This window comes from Schistocerca americana, chromosome 2 (assembly GCF_021461395.2).
Source record: "Schistocerca americana isolate TAMUIC-IGC-003095 chromosome 2, iqSchAmer2.1, whole genome shotgun sequence".
NCBI classification, from domain to species: Eukaryota; Metazoa; Arthropoda; class Insecta; order Orthoptera; family Acrididae; genus Schistocerca; species Schistocerca americana.
The window spans coordinates 191,179,493-191,199,953 of record NC_060120.1 but is presented as its reverse complement, the minus strand read 5'-3'; the positions used below and the strand labels follow the sequence as shown (position 1 = coordinate 191,199,953).

The window sequence follows — 20,461 nt, the reverse complement described above, 5'->3', positions numbered from 1 at the left end:
TCCGCTCTTATGGTTTCTCTTGGTGTTCCTTTGGGGTTTCTGGCTGGGAGGTCTTCACTGGGTCAGTCTCAGAAACTGAGGAGGACCATGAAGCCCTACGACCAGCTACCTGTGGTTGCTTCAGCCACTGGTGGGTATCTGCTTTTCCACTGGTCGGAACCTGGGAAGAGAGTGACCCAAGGGACACCTTCCTGGCAAGAGGAACCAAAGAAGACTTATGCTTCTTCGGCTGAGAAGTAGAGACTGTTGTCCCCGATGGTTGGGAGAGGAGGTTGCTCCCAAAGTAGGTGGTGCAGGAGCAACAGGGAGGAAGTGCCCCCTACCATCAAGGGGGCACGTGGAGTCTGATGACTCTGAGAGCCAACTGTATGTGGCGAAATGGGAGATGGTAGAATTGTTGTCGTAGCGGCGGCATAGGTTGATGTCACAGGCACAGGATGGAGCCTCTCGTATTTTCACTTAGCCACAGTGTAGGTAAGGCGGTCCAGGTTCTTGTATTCCATTATCTTCCATTCTTTCTGGAGAATCCTACAGTCCGGCGAGCATGGGGAATGGTGCTCTCCACAGTTGACACAGATGGTAGGTGGGGCACATAGAGTATTGGGATGGGAAAGACATCCACAATCTCGACAGGTGGCACTGGAAGTTCTGCAGGAAGACATATTACCGAATTTTCAGCACTTAAAGCACCGCATTGGGGGAGGGATATATGGTTTGACATCACAGCGGTAGACAATCACCTTAACCCTCTCGGGTAATGTGTCACCCTCGAAGGCCAAGATGAAGGCACTGGTGGCAACCTGATGATCCCTCGGACCCTGATGGACGTGCCGGATGAAGTGAACACCTTGCCACTCTAAATTGGTGTGCATCTCGTCATCAGACTGTAAAAGAAGGTCCCTATGGAATATAATACCCTGGACAATATTTAAGATTGTATGGTGCGTGTTGGAAACAGAAACATACCCCAGCTTGTCACAGGCGTGTAATGTCCGTGGCTGGGCAGAGGATGCTGTTTCTATTAAGACTGACCCAGGGTGCATTTTGGACAAGCTCTCCACCTCCCCAAACGTGTCCTCTAAATGCTCCACAAAAAACTGAGGCTTCGTTGACATGAATGAGTCCCCATCAACTCTCGTACAGACAAGGTACCAGAGTGAATAAGCTTCACTGCCATCCTTAGCCATGCTTTCCTCCCATGGTGTGACCAGGGAGGGAAACAATTTGGAGTCATACTTCTGCGCATTGAATTGAGTCCTGGAATGTTTAGAGACTGCTAGTGGGTTGCCACCAGCAAGGGATGACATACCACACTTCATTGCATGTCATCCGCCCTGATGCTACCCACTCCGACCAACGGCCCTCCCCACAGGTGCCACCCAGCCTCAGCAAGGGCCACCTGGCAGGATGGCCATTGCCGGGAGTCCCGATGCCCCAGGGAGATAGGCATCTACTCCTTGGCATACAAGGGGAATTAACGGCGCAGGCATCAGCAGAGTGATCCCTGTGTTGTCAGGGGGCTACCACCAACAGGGTACATGGTGGCCCCACCACCACAGACTGGCTACCATGCTGGATATCAGGTGCAAAGAAGTCCATGGTCATCACTGGCGCAGGAAACGGCACTGCATAGTGCATGGTGGAAAACGCACCCAGGAAGGTGTCCTTGCCCAAAAGACAGAGAATGGGTGGGACTGCAATGCAATGACGAGAAAGCGGGCCAAAGATCTCAATGCACGATGGATACGATGCACCAAGTAAGATGCCCTTCCCCAATTGGCTCGCTCTTCGGAAAAATTTAAGAATGGAGGTCAAACCCTACAGGAGACCAACACATAAAGGCCGAAATGTGAGAGACTCCTTCGGAAAAATTCTGAAGACTGGAAGTCAGACCCTACAGGGGACCAACAAATAAAGGCTGAAATATGTGACACTCCTTTTAGTTGCCTCTTACGACAAGCAGGAATACCTTGGGCCTATTCTTATCCACGGACCCACAGGAGGTCTTTGACAGGTCTTACACAGTTAAATTTGAGTGTAGGGCTAAAGGTTTGGCCTCTCGATAGCACTGAAAATTCTGTGGGGCTGAGGGTTTCGGTGGAAAGGTTAACAACAGTGTTATGGGAATGTTTCGGCTCTGGATTTGGTAGAGTGTTGGTACGAAGTTTTGGGGGATCTGGCAATTTGAAGAGGTCAGATAGGCAGGGTTTGTGTGGGGTTAACAAGGAGGAACATTGTGTATGTAATGAAATATAGAAAAGGTGGAGTGGCCAGAAGACTTCTTGACAACTGCAATGATTCAAAAAAAGTGAAGCTTCCACAACCGTCAGCCTAGCAGTAAGTGCAGTAAAAGTGCTAAATAGGAGGATATACCCAAAGATAGGGAGCTGTAATGATGAAAAACAGAATGATTTAAAGAGCATTGGGAGCAAGAGATGTAACTGGATGATTGATAATAAGGGGAGAGAGAGAAATCCAGACAAGGACAGTCAAGTATAAATTGTCTGTGTTGTCTGGGAAAAAGAATTTGATAGAGCAGAATAAGATAAGATCTTACTGAGTTATTGGTTTTGAGAGGTAAGAGAATGGGTTGGAAGGAAAGATATTCAATTACTGCCTGACCATAATATTATTCCATCTGTCCTCCCGTGGCCATATCAGAAATATGCTGTGATTTTATAGTAAACAAGTAAAGTGACGAGAAAGGAAAACGCATCGCATGCTGAATAATTTCATATGGAATGTACTACCATGCAGTTCAGCATGTCCTTGTGAAATATGATGACAAAATTCAAGATACATCGACTGAAGTACCCTCACACAATGTGCAATAATATTGTGGTAAACTAATAAGAATCTATATGTGGAGCAGAAAGTCAGGCCACAGATAAGAAATATTGCCTGCTTCTTATCCACCCAATATTTACGTAGAAGAGACTGTAAGAAATGTGCACTGTAAGTAAGTACTTTGATGTCAAAACTTTGGAATTTCACTTAGCAGTTTCACATGAAGATGAAATAAGATTGAAGTCCATGATACAAGATGTAAATCCAGCATGTCAAAAATATGAACTGAATATTAGGAAAACCAAGAAGTTTCATCTGTGCAACAAAGAAAACGAAGGCAAACATAACAATATCACAAAATAAAATTGCGCAAATAAAACAACTCAAACTGAACATACAACTGAGAAGAAGCGGACTGCTACATTACCGCTCTGAGATCCAGTACCCAGTATTTGTTCAGAAAGCAAGAGTTCAAAAGCTGGCACAACGCTCCATGGTGTGAAGATATGCACATCATAGTGGTCAATAAAATCTAAGGTAATTATCAGTATCATCAGCAATACCCACTTAACTAAAAAAAGGTGTCTTCTCCAAAAGGCAATTATCTGCTTCTCCTCAAAGGTGTAAATGGACCACTGAATTGACATGGAAAACTGTGTATTTGTCTCTTTAGATGATTATGTCCATGTTGTTTCCAGCAAAACTTAAGACTGAATTATATGCACCAACAACTTAAAAGTATATCAGCTCACCTTTCACTGAGATATGCTGTATCTTCAGAAACAGAGGTCGTATGCAATGCGTCAGTATATACTGTTCTGTCCTCCACATCACACTCCAGTGGTTTTTGGGCCTGTGTTAGTAGAGCACTTTGTTCCTGGCCACCTTTAAATTTTTGTTGTTGTGCTTGTTCCCCTCGCTGTTCTTCAGCTTTTTGGTGTTGTTCTTGCTCTTTATAGTTTTTCACAACTAGTTTACACTTCCCTTGATCTTCCTTATTTAATAATTTACCATTTTGTTTAACAATACAAGGCACTTCATTTTCCTGTTCATCATACACTGTGTAGACAGGTACATTCTGATGCTGCTCCTGTACATGCTGCTGTTCGTTTATAGAGTTATTTGAGAGAGAATTTTCAGTTTCATTAACAACCTTGGTGATTACGCTCTGTGTTGTAGATTTTTCAGCCAAGGTGTTTACAGCCTGTGGAAAAGGCAGCACAATTTTAAATAAAATCAACAATATGAAAATAAATAATAAACATTAAAAATGCATATTTCTCTACTAGTTTTCAAAACCTTTATCTGTTTCTCCCATTGAAATAAGAGATGAAAAGGAACAATCAGTATGAAATGCAATAGGAAGAGATGGCAGGTACTGGTGGGAAGGACAGCTGTATCCAACTGTGAATCAGGGCAAGCTCAAGGTGCAGAAAATAGGGTCTACAGTAACAACGAATTAAATGCCAACACATTCACATTCTAGATTATTATTAATATGTAATTGATAGGGTGAATATGCTTCTAAATTACAATGAAATCACAGAGTGCAAGTGTAAAGAACACAAAGGTGCAGGAAATAAGTTCTACAGTAACAACAAATTAAATACCAACACATTCACACACATTCTAGATTATTATTAATATGTAATTGATTGGGTGTATATGCTTCTAAATTAGAATGAAATCACAGAGTGCAAATGTAAACAATACAAAGTCACTTCAGAAAATTATGGACCACGTCTAAAGGAAACGAACGGAAATACAAAAAAAAGGAAATATTTAAAATGGAAATGTTTGATTGGTGTGTGTGTGTGTGTGTGTGTGTGTGTGTGTGTGTGTGTGTGTGTGTAGAGAGAGAGAGGAGAGAGAAAGAGAGAGAGAGAGAGAGAGAGAGAGATTTCATAATTAATGCACACTTTTTTGTTTACCTTACTGTTTGTTTATTTTCCGGTATCTCTCTACAATTCTTCAATATACATTCCCACTGCCTCTCAATCGCCATGTTCCAATATCTCAGAAACTCTAGTGTTCCATCTGGGACACTTTCTCTGTTCATTTGTCACATGACTCAGTAATGGTGACAGAAAGCTCTTCCAGAGGAGGAAAAGACATTTATCCACAGGTTGTCCAGCTCTGAGAATACACTGAATTATACACTGAAGAACCAAAGAAACTGGTATACCAGCCTAATATCGTGTAGAGACCTTGCGAGTGTGCATAAGTGCCTAACACAATGTGGCATGGACTCGACTAATGTCTGAAGTAGTGCTGGAGGGAACTGACACCATGAACCCCACAGGGCTGTCCATAAATCCGTAAGAATATGAGGGGGTGGAGATCTCTTCTGAACAGCACATTGCAAGGCATCCCAGACATCCCACTCAGAAGAGTGTTGCAGGAGCCATTCTGTAGGAATTCTGGACGTATGGGGTGTTGCATTGTCCTGTTGCCCGAGACCATCAGAATGCAAAATGGACACGAATGGATGAACGTGATCAGACAGGATGCTTATGTATCTGTTACCTGTCAGAGTCACACCTAGACGTATCAGGGGTCCCACATCACTCCAAAAGCACACACCCCACACCATTACAGAGTCTCCACCAACTTGAACAGTTCCCTGCTGACATACAGGGTCCATGGATTCACCATGGATTCATGAGGTTGCCTCCATATCTGTACACATCCATCTGCTCGATACAATTTGGAACAAGGCTCATCCGACAAGGCAACATGTTTCCAGTCATCAATAGCCCAAGGTTGGTGTTCATGAGCCCAGGGCAAGATGAAAATATTTGTGTCGTACAGTTATCAAGGGTACACAAGTGGGCCTCCAGCTTCGAAAGCCCACATTGATGGCCCTGCATTGAAATCCACAGCAATTTGTGGAAGGGTTGCACTTCTGTCATGCTAAATGATTCTCTTCCATCATCGTTGGTCCCATCCTTGCAGGATCTTTTTTCAGCTGCAGCGATGTCTGAGATTTGATGTTTTACCATATTCCTGATATTCTAGGTACACCGTGAAATCGTCATACAGGAAAATCACCACTTCATCGCTACCTGCTGTGTTCCATCACTTGTACACTGACTATAACACCATGTTCAAACTTACTTAAATCTCATTAACCTGCCACTGTAGTAGCATAACCAATCCCACTTGTTGTCTATATAGGTGTTGCCGACCGCAGTGCTGTATTCAGCCTCTTTACATATCTCTGTATTTGAATACACTTGCCTATACCATTTTCTTTCATGCTTCAGTGTAGCTGATTCATGTTCGGACTTAGGGAGCATGACTTAACACTGTCCAGCCATGTTCACACAGTTTTTCATACAGGCAGTATTTCTACAGTTTTAGAGTGTTGTCTCTGAGAATGAGTAGTCTTGCCTCTAGCAACCGAGGTCTTGTTTTGTACATTTTTCTTCATGTAAGTCGTAACACTGCTACAACGACATTTATTCCACACAGAAACCATCACTTGTTTTATCTCTGGCCTGAAAATATTTTCTTTTTGTTCTTGTGCAGTAGTTGTACATCTCCATTCATTGGACTGTCATTTCACATTCTGCTCGAGGCGATTAACTCTTATTTCATCAATAGTGACAATTCAAAGCAAGAACACTATGGTTTTATTGCCAATATTTCACCTGAGCAATGCACGATGTCAAGTTGCTTCATCTCCATTCATTGGACTGTCATTTCACATTCTGCTCGAGGCATTTAACTCTTATTTCATCAATGGTGACAATTCAAAGCAAGAACACTATGGTTTTATTGCCAATATTTCACCTGAGCAATGCACGATGTCAAGTTGCTTCATCAATTGAGCTAGTTGAGCTATCAAGCAGTGAGGGATTCATGTTTAACCTATAATCCTAACAGTGGACTCCCTGTAGTCTCAGAAAATTCTTTGCACGTCGCACAACAATCTTCATCAAGTGCACCTAAACTACATTTATCTGTTTATATTTGCAGTTTTCCTGTACTACTATTTATGTTCACACAAACACCACAAAAATAATTAGACCAGTGAGACACTGTACTGCAGTCTACCATTAGCATACTTGTAACTTCATTTAGAGCAAAACTTGTTTCTTTTAGCTTTTAGCCATGTAAAATTTCAGTCTTATGGTCTATGGTATAACCTTCAATCTTCTATGGTCACTATATCAGGGACACATGCAGGTCCATTTTTGGCTAACATAGAGGATGCTATGGACAAGACAAAACACTTGCATCTTCCTCGTGTCTTCTACTGTAATTTGCATAATTTTCACAATAGTTGGGCTATCTAATACTATGTGTTGGCAACCTGTGAATCATTAATTAAATCACTCACACTGATTGGATAGGCATTTGCCTTCTGCAAAGTTCGGAATTATGGCATTCAAAGGTGGAATACAAATCACAGGTGTTGCAAAAACTGTTACCACGGCCATTGCTGTTATAATGCACAGCATGCTCAGTGACAGAACACAGCAAATTGCTGGTACTGGTACTAAGGTTACCTGAGGAGACAGTAATTATTTTAAACACTGCATCAGTATCCTCCTGATAAAGAGTTTTGACTGACATACCATTGTACAATCACTGCTGCTGTTTGCAGTATTTTCCTGTGCCACAGCATCTGTAGCTGACAAATCTTTTGGTTGTTGCATTTTGCTCTTCTTCTGCCTCTTCTCAATTCTGCTTTTTATAGCTAATAGTGTTTTTGGTTCTGCTGGCATATTTTGTTCACAGTCAGGAGTTCTGGAATAGACACCAGACAAAAAGATTATGAATATTACAAGTGTGATTCATGACTATGTGATTATCAGACAGACAAGCAAGGCAGTCTACTCAAACTTATGGACCTACAGATGAAGTTAGTGTTACAATTTTACAGTGCAAGACTTAGGAGATGCATACAGCAAGATTCTCTGCACTGTGCTGATTTCCCACACTTTTTGAATCTGCCACACAGCCAACCATTTGAAGGAAGTCCATACTGCGCCCCCTACAGGGAATGGTCAGTATGTTCATCCCTGATATTGGTGCAGCACTTGCAGGCAAGTAGAGAGCAAGTCAAGTGGGTCTCAGCAACAGTGCATATGGGGAGAGAGGTTGCGAGTTGCGAAGAAGAGAGAGCTGTTTTGGAAGCAGTTAACTGTTGGATGGTGGGGCTTGAAGCTATCTGTTGCAGTGATGAACTCTGAGCAGGAGAGCATAAGAGATGACAATATGGATGGTGGCAGTTTTTGAGAACCATGGGGAACATTGTGTGTTCAGCAGCAGTGAATTATAATGCACTGTACTGATCTATCGGTCTGCCCTAACCACCTGTAATTTGGAGTTTACTTTACCATTCTTTTTGCAATATACAATAAGCCGCAACAGTGAATTAGGGGTCATTCCACATTGAGGGGACCAGGGGTCCCCACTTTACCATCTCCAAATTAAATGAAATTTGCTGTGAAGGTTCTTTACAGTCTTTGACGGTTATATACCAAATTTTAGTTCACTATCTTCAGTGTTTGAATTTTTAGGGGCTTTTAAAAAGAGGCTACTTATCTTTTCATCACATACAAAGGTGCAAATGCACCAAGTTTTCTTGGCCTTTTTTTAAAGTTCTAGCACACATTTGGTCATTTTCTTTAATATACATTGACAACTTTTTATGTTGAATCACACCATGGCAAAAATTTGGGATTTAGACACACCTAAACATAGATACAAGCCTATAAAGTGACTAAAAAATTCATGATGCTATTCTGAGAGCCAAGGTTTGACCAACCACTGCCACATCTACATCTACATGATTACTCTGCAATACACATTTAAGTGCTTGGCAGAGGGTTCATCGAACCACAATCATACTATCTCTCTACCATTCCACCCCCGAACAGCGCGCAGGAAAAACGAACACTTAATCCTTTCTGTTCGAGCTCTGATTTCTCTTATTTTATTTTGATGATCATTCCTAACTATGTAGGTTGGGCTCAACAAAATATTTTTGCATTCGGAAGAGAAAGTTGGTGACTGAAATTTCGTAAATAGATCTCGCCGTGACGAAAAAGTCTTTGCTTTAATGACTTCTATCACAACTCGCGTATCATATCTGCCACATTCTCTCCCCTATTATGTGATAATACAAAATGAGCTGCCCTTTTTTGTACACTTTCGATGTCCTCCGTCAATCCCACCTGGTAAGGATCCCACACCATGCAGCAATATTTTAACAGAGGACGAACGAGTGTAGTGCAAGCTGTCTCTTTAGTGCACTTGTTGCATCTTCTAAGCAACCTTTGGCTCGACTTCCCCACAATATTATCTATGTGGTCTTTCCAACTGAAGTTGTTCGTAATTTTAACACCCAGGTACTTAGTTGAATTGACAACCTTGAGAATTGTACTATTTAGTAATTGAATTCCAATGGATTTCTTTTGGGACTCATGTGGATCACCTCATACTTTTCGTTATTTAGTGTCAACTGCCACCTGCCACACCATACAGCAATCTTTTCTAAATCGCTTTGCAACTGATACTGGTCTTCGGATGACCTTACTAGACGGTAAATTACAGCATCATCTATGAACAACCTAAGAGAACTGCTCTGATTGTCACCCAGGTCATTTATATAGATCAGAAACAGCAGAGGTCCCAGGACGCTTCCCTGGGGAACACCTGATACGTGCGAATAAAGAGCTAGCTGCGTTGCACAAGAATGATGTTTTCTGAAACCATGCTGATTACGTATCAATAGATCGTTCCCTTTGAGGTGATTCATAATGTTTGAATACAATATATGCTCCAAAACCCTACTGCAAACCAACGTCAATGATATAGGTCTGTAGTTCGATGGATTACTCCTACTACCCTTCTTAAACACTGGTGCGACCTGCGCAATTTTCCAATCTGCAGGTACAGATCTATTGGTGAGCGAGCGGTTGTATATGATTCCTAAGTAGGGAGCTATTGTATCAGCGTAATCTGAAAGGAACCTAATCGGTATACAATCTGGACCTGAAGACTTGCCCGTATCAAGCGATTTGAGTTTCTTCGCAACCCCTAAGGTATCTACTTCTAAGAAACTCATGCTAGCAGCTGTTCGTGTTTCAAATTCTGGAATATTCCATTCGTCTTCCCTGGTGAAGGAATTTCGGAAAACTGCGTTCAATAACTCCGCTTTAGCGGCACAGTTGTCGGTAACAGTACCATCGGCACTGCACAGCGAAGGTATTGACTGCGTCTTGCCGCTTGTGTACTTTACATACGACCAGAATTTCTTCGGATTTTCTGCCAAATTTCGAGACAATGTTTCGTTGTGGAACCTATTAAAGGCATCTCGCATTGAAGTCCGTGCCAAATTTCGCGCGTCTGTAAATTTTAGCCAATCTTCGGGATTTCGCATTCTTCTGAACTTTGCATGCTTTTTCCGTTGCCTCTGCAACAGCGTTCGGACCTGTTTTGTGTACCATGGGGGATCAGTTCCATCTCTTACCAATTTATGAGGTACGAATCTCTCAATTGCTGTTGCTACTATATCTTTGAATTTGAGCCACATCTCATGTACATTTGCATAGTCAGTTCGGAAGGAATGGAGATTGTCTCTTAGGAAGGCTTCTAGTGACACTTTATTTGCTTTTTTAAATAAAATTATTTTGCATTTGTTTCTAGTGGATTTGGAAGAAACAGTATTGAGCCTAGCTACAATGACCTTGTGATCACTAATCCTTGTATCAGTCATGATGCTCTCTATAAGCTCTGGATTGTTTGTGGCTAAGAGGTCAAGTGTGTTTTTGCAACCATTTACAATTCGCGTGGGTTCGTGGACTAACTGCTCGAAATAATTTTCAGAGAAAGCATTTAGGACAATCTCGGAAGGTGTTTTCTGCCTACCATCGGTTTTGAACAAGTATTTTTGCCAACATATCAAGGGAAGGTTGAAGTCCCCACCAACTACAACCGTATGAGTGGGGTATTTATTTGTTATGAGACTCAAATTTTCTCTGAACTGTTCAGCAACTATATCATTGGAGTCTGGGGGTCGGTAGAAGGAGCCAATTATTAACTTAGTTCTGCTGTTAAGTATAACCTTCACCCACACCAATTCGCATGGAGTATCTACTTCAACTTCACTACAAGATAAACCACTACTGACAGACACAAACACTCCACCACCAATTCTGCCTAATCTATCTTTCCTGAACATCGTCTGAGACTTCGTAAAAATTTCTGCAGAACTTATTTCAGACTTTAGCCAGCTTTCTGTACCTATAACGATTTCAGCTTCTGTGCTCTCTATTAGCGCTTGAAGCTCAGGGACTTTCCCAGCACAACTACAACAATTTACAAATACGGTTCTGACTGTTCCTTGATCCAATCACGTCCTGTATTTGCCATGCACCCTTTGAGATTGCAGCCCATCCCGTACTTTCCCAAGGCCTTCTAACCTAAAAAAAACGCCCAGTCCACCCCACACAGCCTCTGCTACCCGTGTAGCCGCCAGCTTAGTGTAGTGAACTCCTGACCTATTCAGCGGAACCCAAAACCCCACCACCCTATGGCGCAAGTCAAGGAATCTGCAGCCAACACGGTCGCAAAACCGTCTGAGCCTCTGATTCAGACCCTCCACCCGGCTCTGCACCAAAGGTCCGCAGTCAATTCTGTCAACGATACTGCAGATGGTGAGCTCTGCCTTCATCTTGTAAGCAAGACCGGCAGCCTTTACCAAATCAGATAGCCGCTGGAATCCAGAGAGAATTTCCTCAGATCCAAAGCGACACACGTCATTAGTGCCGACATGTGCCACCACCTATAGCTGGCTGCAGCCTGTGCTCTTCATGGCATCCAGAAGGACCCTTTCCACATCAGGAATGACTCTACCCGGAATGCACATGGAGTGCACACTGGATTTCTTCCCCTACTTAGCTGCCATATCCCTAAGGGGCCCCATTACATGCCTAACATTGGAGCTCCCAACTACCAATAAGCCCAACCTCTGCGATTGCCCGGACCGTGAAGGCTGAGAACCATCCTCTGAAACAGGCAGGCAGCTGTATCTGGCTCAGCCAGAGACAGTACCTGAAACCTGTTTGTCAGACGCACCGGGGAGGCTTTCTGATCAGCCTCCGGGGACGTCTTTCGCTGCCTGCCACGCCTTGGAATGACCTCCCAATCAACCACAGGCGAGGGCTCAGCCCCACTGCGGGCAGCAACCGGGGCCACCACAGCGGCAGACCGATCTGGGGACATACGGGACGAGGTTGACATCCCCGTGATACCCAAGTCCGGCTCCCCACAGTGGTGCCCATTGGCAACAGCCTCAAGCTGCATGACCGAAGTCAGCGCCGCCTGCAGCTGTGAGCGAAGGGATGCCAACTCAGCCCTCATCCGAACACAGTAATCATAGTCCCTGTCCATTCTAATTGATGTTGAACAACAGTTACTGAAACACGAGTCCGTGCCTAGATAACGCAAGGGCAACATGCAAAGAATGTATGAAGTAACCTGTACAAATGCCTAACGACTGCGCTACACTCTGCCTGAATTTACGATTACAGTAACTAAAACTCGAAATTACACCTCCTATACGAAACTCACACGCAATTTAAATAAGAATCTACGAAGTACACACAGAAAAGAAGCTATATATGTATCTTTCTGTGCTGTCAATATGCACCAACTGGGAGCTCAGGCCACACTGGTCTCTGAGAGCCTACTAGACAGACAAGTGCCACTGACGTACCAAAACAAAACAAATGGCTAACGACTGCGCTACAATCTGCTTGAATTTACGATTACAGTAACTAAAACTCGAAATTACACCTGCTATACGAAACTCACACGCAATTTAAGTAAGAATCTACGAAGTAAACACAGAAAAGAAGCTATATACATATCTTTCTGCCCTGTCGATGTGCACCAACTACAAGATAAACCACTACTGATAGACACAAACACTCCATCAACAATTCTGCCTAATCTTTCCTTCCTGAACATCGTCTGAGACTTCGTAAAAATTTCTGCAAAACTTATTTCAGGCTTTAGCCAGCTTTCTGTACCTAAGAGGTCAAGTGTGTTATCGCAACCATTTACAATTCGCGTGGGTTCGTGGACTAACTGCTCGAAATAATTTTCGGAGAAAGCATTAAACCAGTAATTTTCAAAATCAGTGCCTCATGAAATCTTGAACAGTTCTCTGACATGTCTCCAATGTTTGCCAGTATGGACCTACTGTTGGTATTGGCCACTTTTCATATGAAGCAATCACACCAAAACTTCCTAACTATGATTTCTATATACGGATCAAATTTAACTAACATAGAATGCCTAGAAGAAAAGACTGTGGGACAAAATCTCAAACGTGGCTCATTCAATCTTCTATTTCTTGCCACAGCTGGGTAAGAATATAATTCAAAAATTATTATTTTAGCACTTCAAGGAGATTTAAAAGTGAAATATTTTATTCATTACGTCCCACAATAATTTTTTTAAGTATATAAATCAGTTTCAAACGTTAATTTAACATATGCCATAAAACAAGCATAATACGCAACACAGAAAATTTGCAAAACAAAAACACTTAAGACTCAGTTCCATTTTTGGTTAAATAGTTCAACAATTTTGTCAAGGACAGACTGAGGAAAACTGTATTTTCTTCCTCATGATGATGGTGATGGTGCTTCTAAAGTCATGAAAATATGTTGCTCAGGAATCTAGCAGGTATCTTTAGCAGCTGGCCAGAGGAATGAATGGGCAGAACCACGTGGGTGCATAAAGCAATTGAGGACGATCTTGTTGTTCATGTAAAACTTCACACTTTTCCAACCCACAAAAATTGTCAATACATACATGCAACATACTATCCTGGTTGTAAACATGCAATCGAGGTTGCTGGAATTTCTTCATCTGCTTCAGAACCATTAACTGTGAATGCTGGAGCACCATTGGAAACTCTGCCTACTCTGAGGGGATCACAATTAATTTGCTTAAACTGATGTTTTTCTCTTGTTCCAGATATTGTATGGCCCATAGCAAACCTGGATTTTTTTCAGTATCTTCTTTTGGTACATAAAATACTTTATTCCTGGAATACTATCATCACAGAATTTGAACAAATCATACGGAGTCAATACCTGGTTATCTAAGGGCCTCGGCAAACTAGCACAGGCTGCAAGTTTTCTGTTGTTCTTCCAATGTCGTCACAAGGCAATGGTATCATGACAGAGACAGTTGCTGATCATACAAATGCTAATACTCTGACACTCCTTGCCATCAAAATAAATAACAAATGACTATTTTCCCAATGAAATCCTTGCACAGCATCTTGAACAACAAATGAATAATGCTCAGCAAAATCCACCAATATAATTTAATTCAATTTCTGCAAGATTTCTTTTTAGCTACTTAAGGTATAAACTATAGTGTTTTGTCACGAAGTGATAACTTCTTAAACCAGTAATTTTCAAAATCAGTGCCTCATGAAATCTTGAACAGTTCTCTGACATGTCTCCAATGTTTGCCAGTATGGACCTACTGTTGGTATTGCATCGTTTCTTCAGGCTCAGATTCCTTAAAAGCATTTTGAGGAAAAACCTTTAGTTGAATTTTTCCTGGACATTCCTCGCAACATTGTAGTATACAATCTTTTGATTCCAAACTGCATACAGTTCTCTCTCTCTCTCTCTCTCTCTCTCTCTCTCTCTCTCTCTCTCTCTCTCTCTCTCTCCCCTCCCATAAAAAAATAAATATTGTGATCATCTTGGATGGATGTTTCTGAAGCCAACATTAATTTGACATTTTGATGATTTGCACATACACATATTGAATGTGATCCAGAAGCACCAACTGTAGTACACCATTTCAGCCTGAGCTCACAAAATGTGATAATGACGTATTAGCAGTAAAGCAAGCATCAACAACATCCATGTCTTCAGTGGATGGTGATTCTTGCTTATCCTGGTGGAATGATTCTTTTTGGGCCACTTCTTGTCTACATTTGGTACAAATTTTTTGACCAGGTTTAAAAACATTAGTCAGTAACTTCAGTCTATCAGACATTGCAATGATTACTGCTGTTCAAGCCTTCTTGGTTACATGTTTTTCTTTAACAAATGTGTTGCAGCATATTTTCTGCAGGAACTGAAGTTTTGTCATCAACAAAGCATTATGGTATGGACAAATTTGGGCATTTTCATTAAAATCAAGTCCAGACCTATGCCGTAGAAGCTCCTTGTCTATTGGTGACGTTTTCTTAACTGATTGTAGTTGACTTTTGTAATACTAGAACGGTGACGACTTGTGGCAATCAGCTCCATCTGTTCCACCATAATAGCTGGGTAAAAGGGTCTCTTGGTTCATTTTATACAATAGTTTTTTAATCTATAACAAGTGATTTTGAAAGCTTATGAATATCTGGGTTTGGAGCATTGAAGATTAAGTCTTGTCTGTACATAAAAGACATAAATTAGACCATCAAAACATATTGTTTTAGTGCTTACCTTCAGATACAACAATAATTGTTGATTATTCAAACACTCAGCACTCAACACTAAGACTGTACAATGTCAACACTAGGGATTACACGACACAGAGACTGACAAGCAAAAATTTTCAATAATGAAAGCAACAATTGAAAGTGGTATTTCAGCAATGTATCATGGCTGCAAGAATTGAGTCTTAAAAACTACTGCTGTTTTATAATGTCAATGGAAACTGAGTGACAATGCATAAATGCACCACCATGCGTTGTAGGGTTAGAACATCCTAAACAATGTAACATTCCATTCATCTAGATTTTATGATCTTAAGAGCATTTTCTGAGGTTTTATTACATTTATATTCCATACTGTAAAATATTGTACAATACACTTATTAACACAGTTACATTCCATAAACTGCAGGCAAATCTTGTACTATCAAAAGACACACTTACACATTTTTTAATTTACAATTTCAAATTGTATTAATTTTTTGTATTTATCGATAATCCATTTTCCCTACTTTTGAATAGGTATTCCTACTCATCAATGTGCAAGGTCCAGAAATTAAACAATACAACTTTGAAAGCTTAAAGCATGCTCTTTCCAGCTGTGACTCATCGACGAAAGAAGTAGCTTACAAAACGCTTGTTCGTCCGATTCTTGAGTATTGCTCATCAGTATGGGACCCTTACCAGGTTGGATTAATAGAAGAGATAGACATGATCCAGCGAAAAGCAGCGCGATTCGTCATGGGGACATTTAGTCAGCGCGAGAGCGTTACGGAGATGCTGAACAAGCTCCAGTGGCGGACACTTCAAGAAAGGCGTTACGCAATACGGAGAGGTTTATTATCGAAATTACGAGAGAGCACATTCCGGGGAGAGATGGGCAACATATTACTACCGCCCACATACATCTCGCGTAATGATCACAACGAAAAGATCCGAGAAATTAGAGCAAATACGGAGACTTTCAAACAGTCGTTCTTCCCACGCACAATTCGTGAATGGAACAGGGAAGGGGGGATCAGATAGTGGTACAATAAGTACCCTCCGCCACACACCGTAAGGTGGCTCGCGGAGTATAGATGTAGATGTAGATGTAGAATTAGACACAGTTGAGATATTGCCCCCCAAAAATACCCTAAATTTGCACATGGAAAATTTTGGCTAACTTTGCAGATGTGAATGATTCCTTCTGGGCATCCAGTGTTAATTAATTTGATTCACATACAGACATCATAGGTAGGAACAACCCTCTGAAGTTTTTGGTGTGATTGCTTCAAACCTTGGCTCTCAGAATAGCACGACGAATTTTTTAACAACTTTAGGTGTAGTTAAATCCCCAACTTTTGCCGTGGTGTGATTCAGCATAAAAAGTTGTCAATGTATGTTAAAGCAAGCGACCAAATGTGTGCTAGCACTTTAAAAAAAGCCTAGCAAACTTGGCGCATCTGCACCTTCGTACATGATGCAAGGGTGAGTAGCCTCTCTTTAAAAACCCCTAAAAATTTAACCACTGAAGATACTGGACTGAAATTTGGTATATAACTATCAAAGACTGTAAAGAACCTTCACACCAAATTTCATTAAATTTGGAGATGGCTGAGTGGGGACACTTTTTAATATTGGTCCCTTTGACATGGAATGACGCTTAGGCATTATGGCAATACTGTGTTGTACCTTTGAAGTGAACTGCTGGTACGATATTGATCCGTGCAAGGTCCAGGATCTATAGTTTCTCTTACTCTCTTTGCTAACTTGCAGCAAAAGTGTTTACCTTCTGCACCCGCAGTGGGCAGCGTGTCTGTCACTCTCACATAGTAAGTCATGTACTGGAGATAGTTGGGAGGTTTACACCAGTGATGGGCTGCAGGTGCTACAGTGCCCTGATTCCATGTTGTGGTCAAATGAGGAAGTTCTACAGGAGATCTTCTTGCCAATTATAATATATGGATAACTGAACTTTCTATTGCAATCATCATCATCAGCCAATTCAGTCATTAAATGATGTGGCCTCTTCGAGTTGTGGATTCAGGTATCGTCAAACGGGGTGATTTCAGACGGTTTTGTCGTTATTTTGATTGTAACTTTTGTATATACTGTTAGATTAAATTGATTGTTACGGAAGTGGTAGAGTATATGTGTAATGAATAAAATATCCCAGAACCAGAAAGTGTATGTGTAGGTATATTTATCTGAGGCAGTTAAATAAAGCGTCTGAAGTCACCCCATTGATTGGGGTGATTTCGGACACGTGTTTTTTAAATCTCTGTCCGAAGTTACAGCATATAGAGAGCAAATTCGGACGTTTGCTGCCTTTTTAAAAAATTCTACATGCTTTTTGTTTGATTTTGGTGACATTTTACACACTGATCATGTTGCTAGGTGGGAGATTTTCCTGCTTTGCCTTGATATTGGAGAAAAACACCTTAACAGCCTCTTTGTTCACTTCTGCACGAGCTTGTTTAATATTTTCGCTTAAGCGAACGGAAAGATCTTCTGACTGTCATTTGAGGAATATATGCACCCATTCTTCTCCTGGCAAACTATTACGAAATTTCTTCTCTTTTCGGCCAGATTCATCAAGGTGGCCTGTAACTAAATATCTAATATCCAGTTTAGTGAAGGGAAATTCCCAATGTGTAGCCCTCAAGATACCTTGCTTCAACATTTCTTCTTCTTCTTCTTCTTCTTCTTCTTCTTCTTTATTTAGCACTGGCTGCCCTCCCATTTTTTCGGATGTGCTTCCTGCACTTTATTTTGTAGGGTTGATTTAGGTATTCCATACAAATCACACATTTTTCTGTATGATAATTTACCACACTGAATATCACAAACAGCTTTATCTAAAAGTTCTGGGTCATAATTAGACCGTACTGTAGCACGTCTCCCGCTCTTATACGTTCTTGGTATTGTCCGAAATCACCCCACAACATACACAGTTTTACAAAAACCGTCGTTATTTTATAACCTTGCACGAGAAACTCGACAAACTTGTACAGAAACTGTATCAAGGCTGTTAGCTACTGAGCACATCGACAATTATGGTTACAATAACTTCCCACTAGGCACAACAATAGAAAGTTCCCACTTTACAATAATGCATGGATTTTTAACACTGAGACTGTTCGTCAATTATTCACCTAGGGAAACAATTGACGCAAAATAAAAGTTGTGGAAAGCAATAAATGCAATCTTGTGCTTAAAATAACTGGCGCTCGGACGTTAAAATAAGTTGGTTGGTTTGGGGAAGGAGACCAGACAGCGTGGTCATTGGTCGCATCGGATTAGGGAAGGATGGGGAAGGAAGGCAGCCGTGCCCTTTCAGAGGAACCATCCCGGCATTTGCCTGGAGTGATATAGGGAAATCACAGAAAACCTAAATCAGGATGGCCGGACGCGGGATTGAACCGTCGTCCTCCCGAATGCGAGTCCAGTGTTTAAAATAAGTACTCTTTGTTTCTATGTAGTGGCAAAGAGCAAATAAGCCATACTGTCCGAATTCGCCCCGGTGTCCGACATCACCCCGTTTGACGGTAGGCCTTCAGCAGTCCTCTCCAAGTGGAATGGTCTTGGGCAGTTCTCTATCAGGTGCTACTTGGACTCCACTCCAGTACTGGCTTCGTCCATCTGCTGTCTTTTCTTCTCACAATGTGGCCAGCCCACTGCCATTTCAAGGAGCCTACTGTCTCTAAGATGTCCTTAACCTTTGTCACAGACCGGATGTCATCTGCCCTTTTCCTATCCTTTCTTGTATAGCCCAGCTTTGATCTTTCCATGGCTCTCTGTGCTGTCCTAAGTTTCCCTTCTGTAAATGTGTTCAGTGTCCATGTCTCGCAACCATACGTCATAACAGGAAGAATGCATTGATCAAATACTGTTTTCTTCAGATTTACTGGCATTTTTGATCTGAATACTGTTGAATTCCTCCCAAATGCTTGCCAGCCAAGCTTGATGCACTGACAGATTTCTGGCCTTACATCTCCCTTCATATTTATAATATGGCCAAGGTAGATATATTCACTGACCTCTTCTAATGGACTGTCCTTGACTTTCACATCTCCAGCTGGGACCCATTTGTTGAACATTACTTTTCTTTTGAAAAGGTTCATGTTCAATCCAACCAACTAACATTCCGACGCAAGATTTGCAACTAAGTTTTGGAGCTCTGCAAAGTCATTGGCCAGTAAGGCAATATCGTCAGCAAATCTCAAGTTGGTAAGCCTTCTTCCATTAATTCTAATTCCCTTACCTTACCAGCTCAGCTTTGACATAGCCATTTCTGGCACAGCCGAAAACAATTTTGGAGAGACAGGATCACCTTGCTTGACACCCCTCATAATGCGGAATTTTTGAGTTGATTCGTCGATATTAACATAAGCTGAAGAAGTCTCGTAGATATTGCTCACCACTTCAATGTATGCTGCCTCCACTCCTTGCTCACTCAAAGCCTGGAGGACAGCTATATGTCTAACGGAGTCAAACGCCTTTTCAAAATCAACAAAAGCAATGTAGAGAGGCAGTTGTTATTCATTTGCTCTGATTATCGCTTCACTAACTGTCAGAATGTGGTCAATAGTGCTAATACTGCTTCGGAATCCTGCTTGTTCTATAGGTTGGGCTGAGTCTAGGGTGGAACTAATTCGATTTAACAGGATCTTTGTGAAAATTTTGTACAAAATTGAGAGCAAGCTGATAGGATGATAGTTTTTGCTATTGTGAATCTTCCTTTCTTGTGTATAAATATAATCTTTGCCTTGTTCGACGATAGTTGGATTGAAGCACAGTGCAGGCAGAAAGTAAATACTTTGGCCAAGTGGTTTATTGTTACCTCTCCTGCCAGTTTCATGATGTCAGCACTGAGCTCATCACCACCCGTCACTGTTCCCTTCTTCATGCTATCTTGAGCACACCTGACTTCCAATGGGAGTATATCTGGAACACTAGGTACATCATTTAATTTAGATACACTCTAGTTTTCCCTTTGTTTGCTATACAAATTGCTATAAATGTCTCTGGTGAACTTCAAAACCATCTTCTTTTCAGTGATTCAACCGTCATTTCCATCAAGTGCCATAATTTGCTTTTTAACAATTGTGAGTTTGTGTTTGGCTGACTTTAAACTTGTCTTGTTCTATAAGCTTGCTCGTAAGGAGTCTTCACTGAATTTCTGTATGTCAGTTTTCATTTCTCCTCACAATG

General features: G+C 41.4%; 1 protein-coding gene across 1 annotated transcript in view; it reads right to left on the bottom strand.

Annotated features, from left to right (window-relative positions):
• Window positions 1-20,461, bottom strand: part of LOC124593675 — a 106,655-nt gene that overhangs the window by 32,135 nt on the left and 54,059 nt on the right. The window contains exons 4-5 of the mRNA XM_047131968.1: window positions 7,371-7,542; window positions 3,540-3,991 (exon numbers count right to left, since the gene is read on the bottom strand). Coding sequence (XP_046987924.1) covers window positions 3,540-3,991; window positions 7,371-7,542 — 624 coding nt within the window. The remainder of the gene's footprint in view (window positions 1-3,539; window positions 3,992-7,370; window positions 7,543-20,461) is intronic.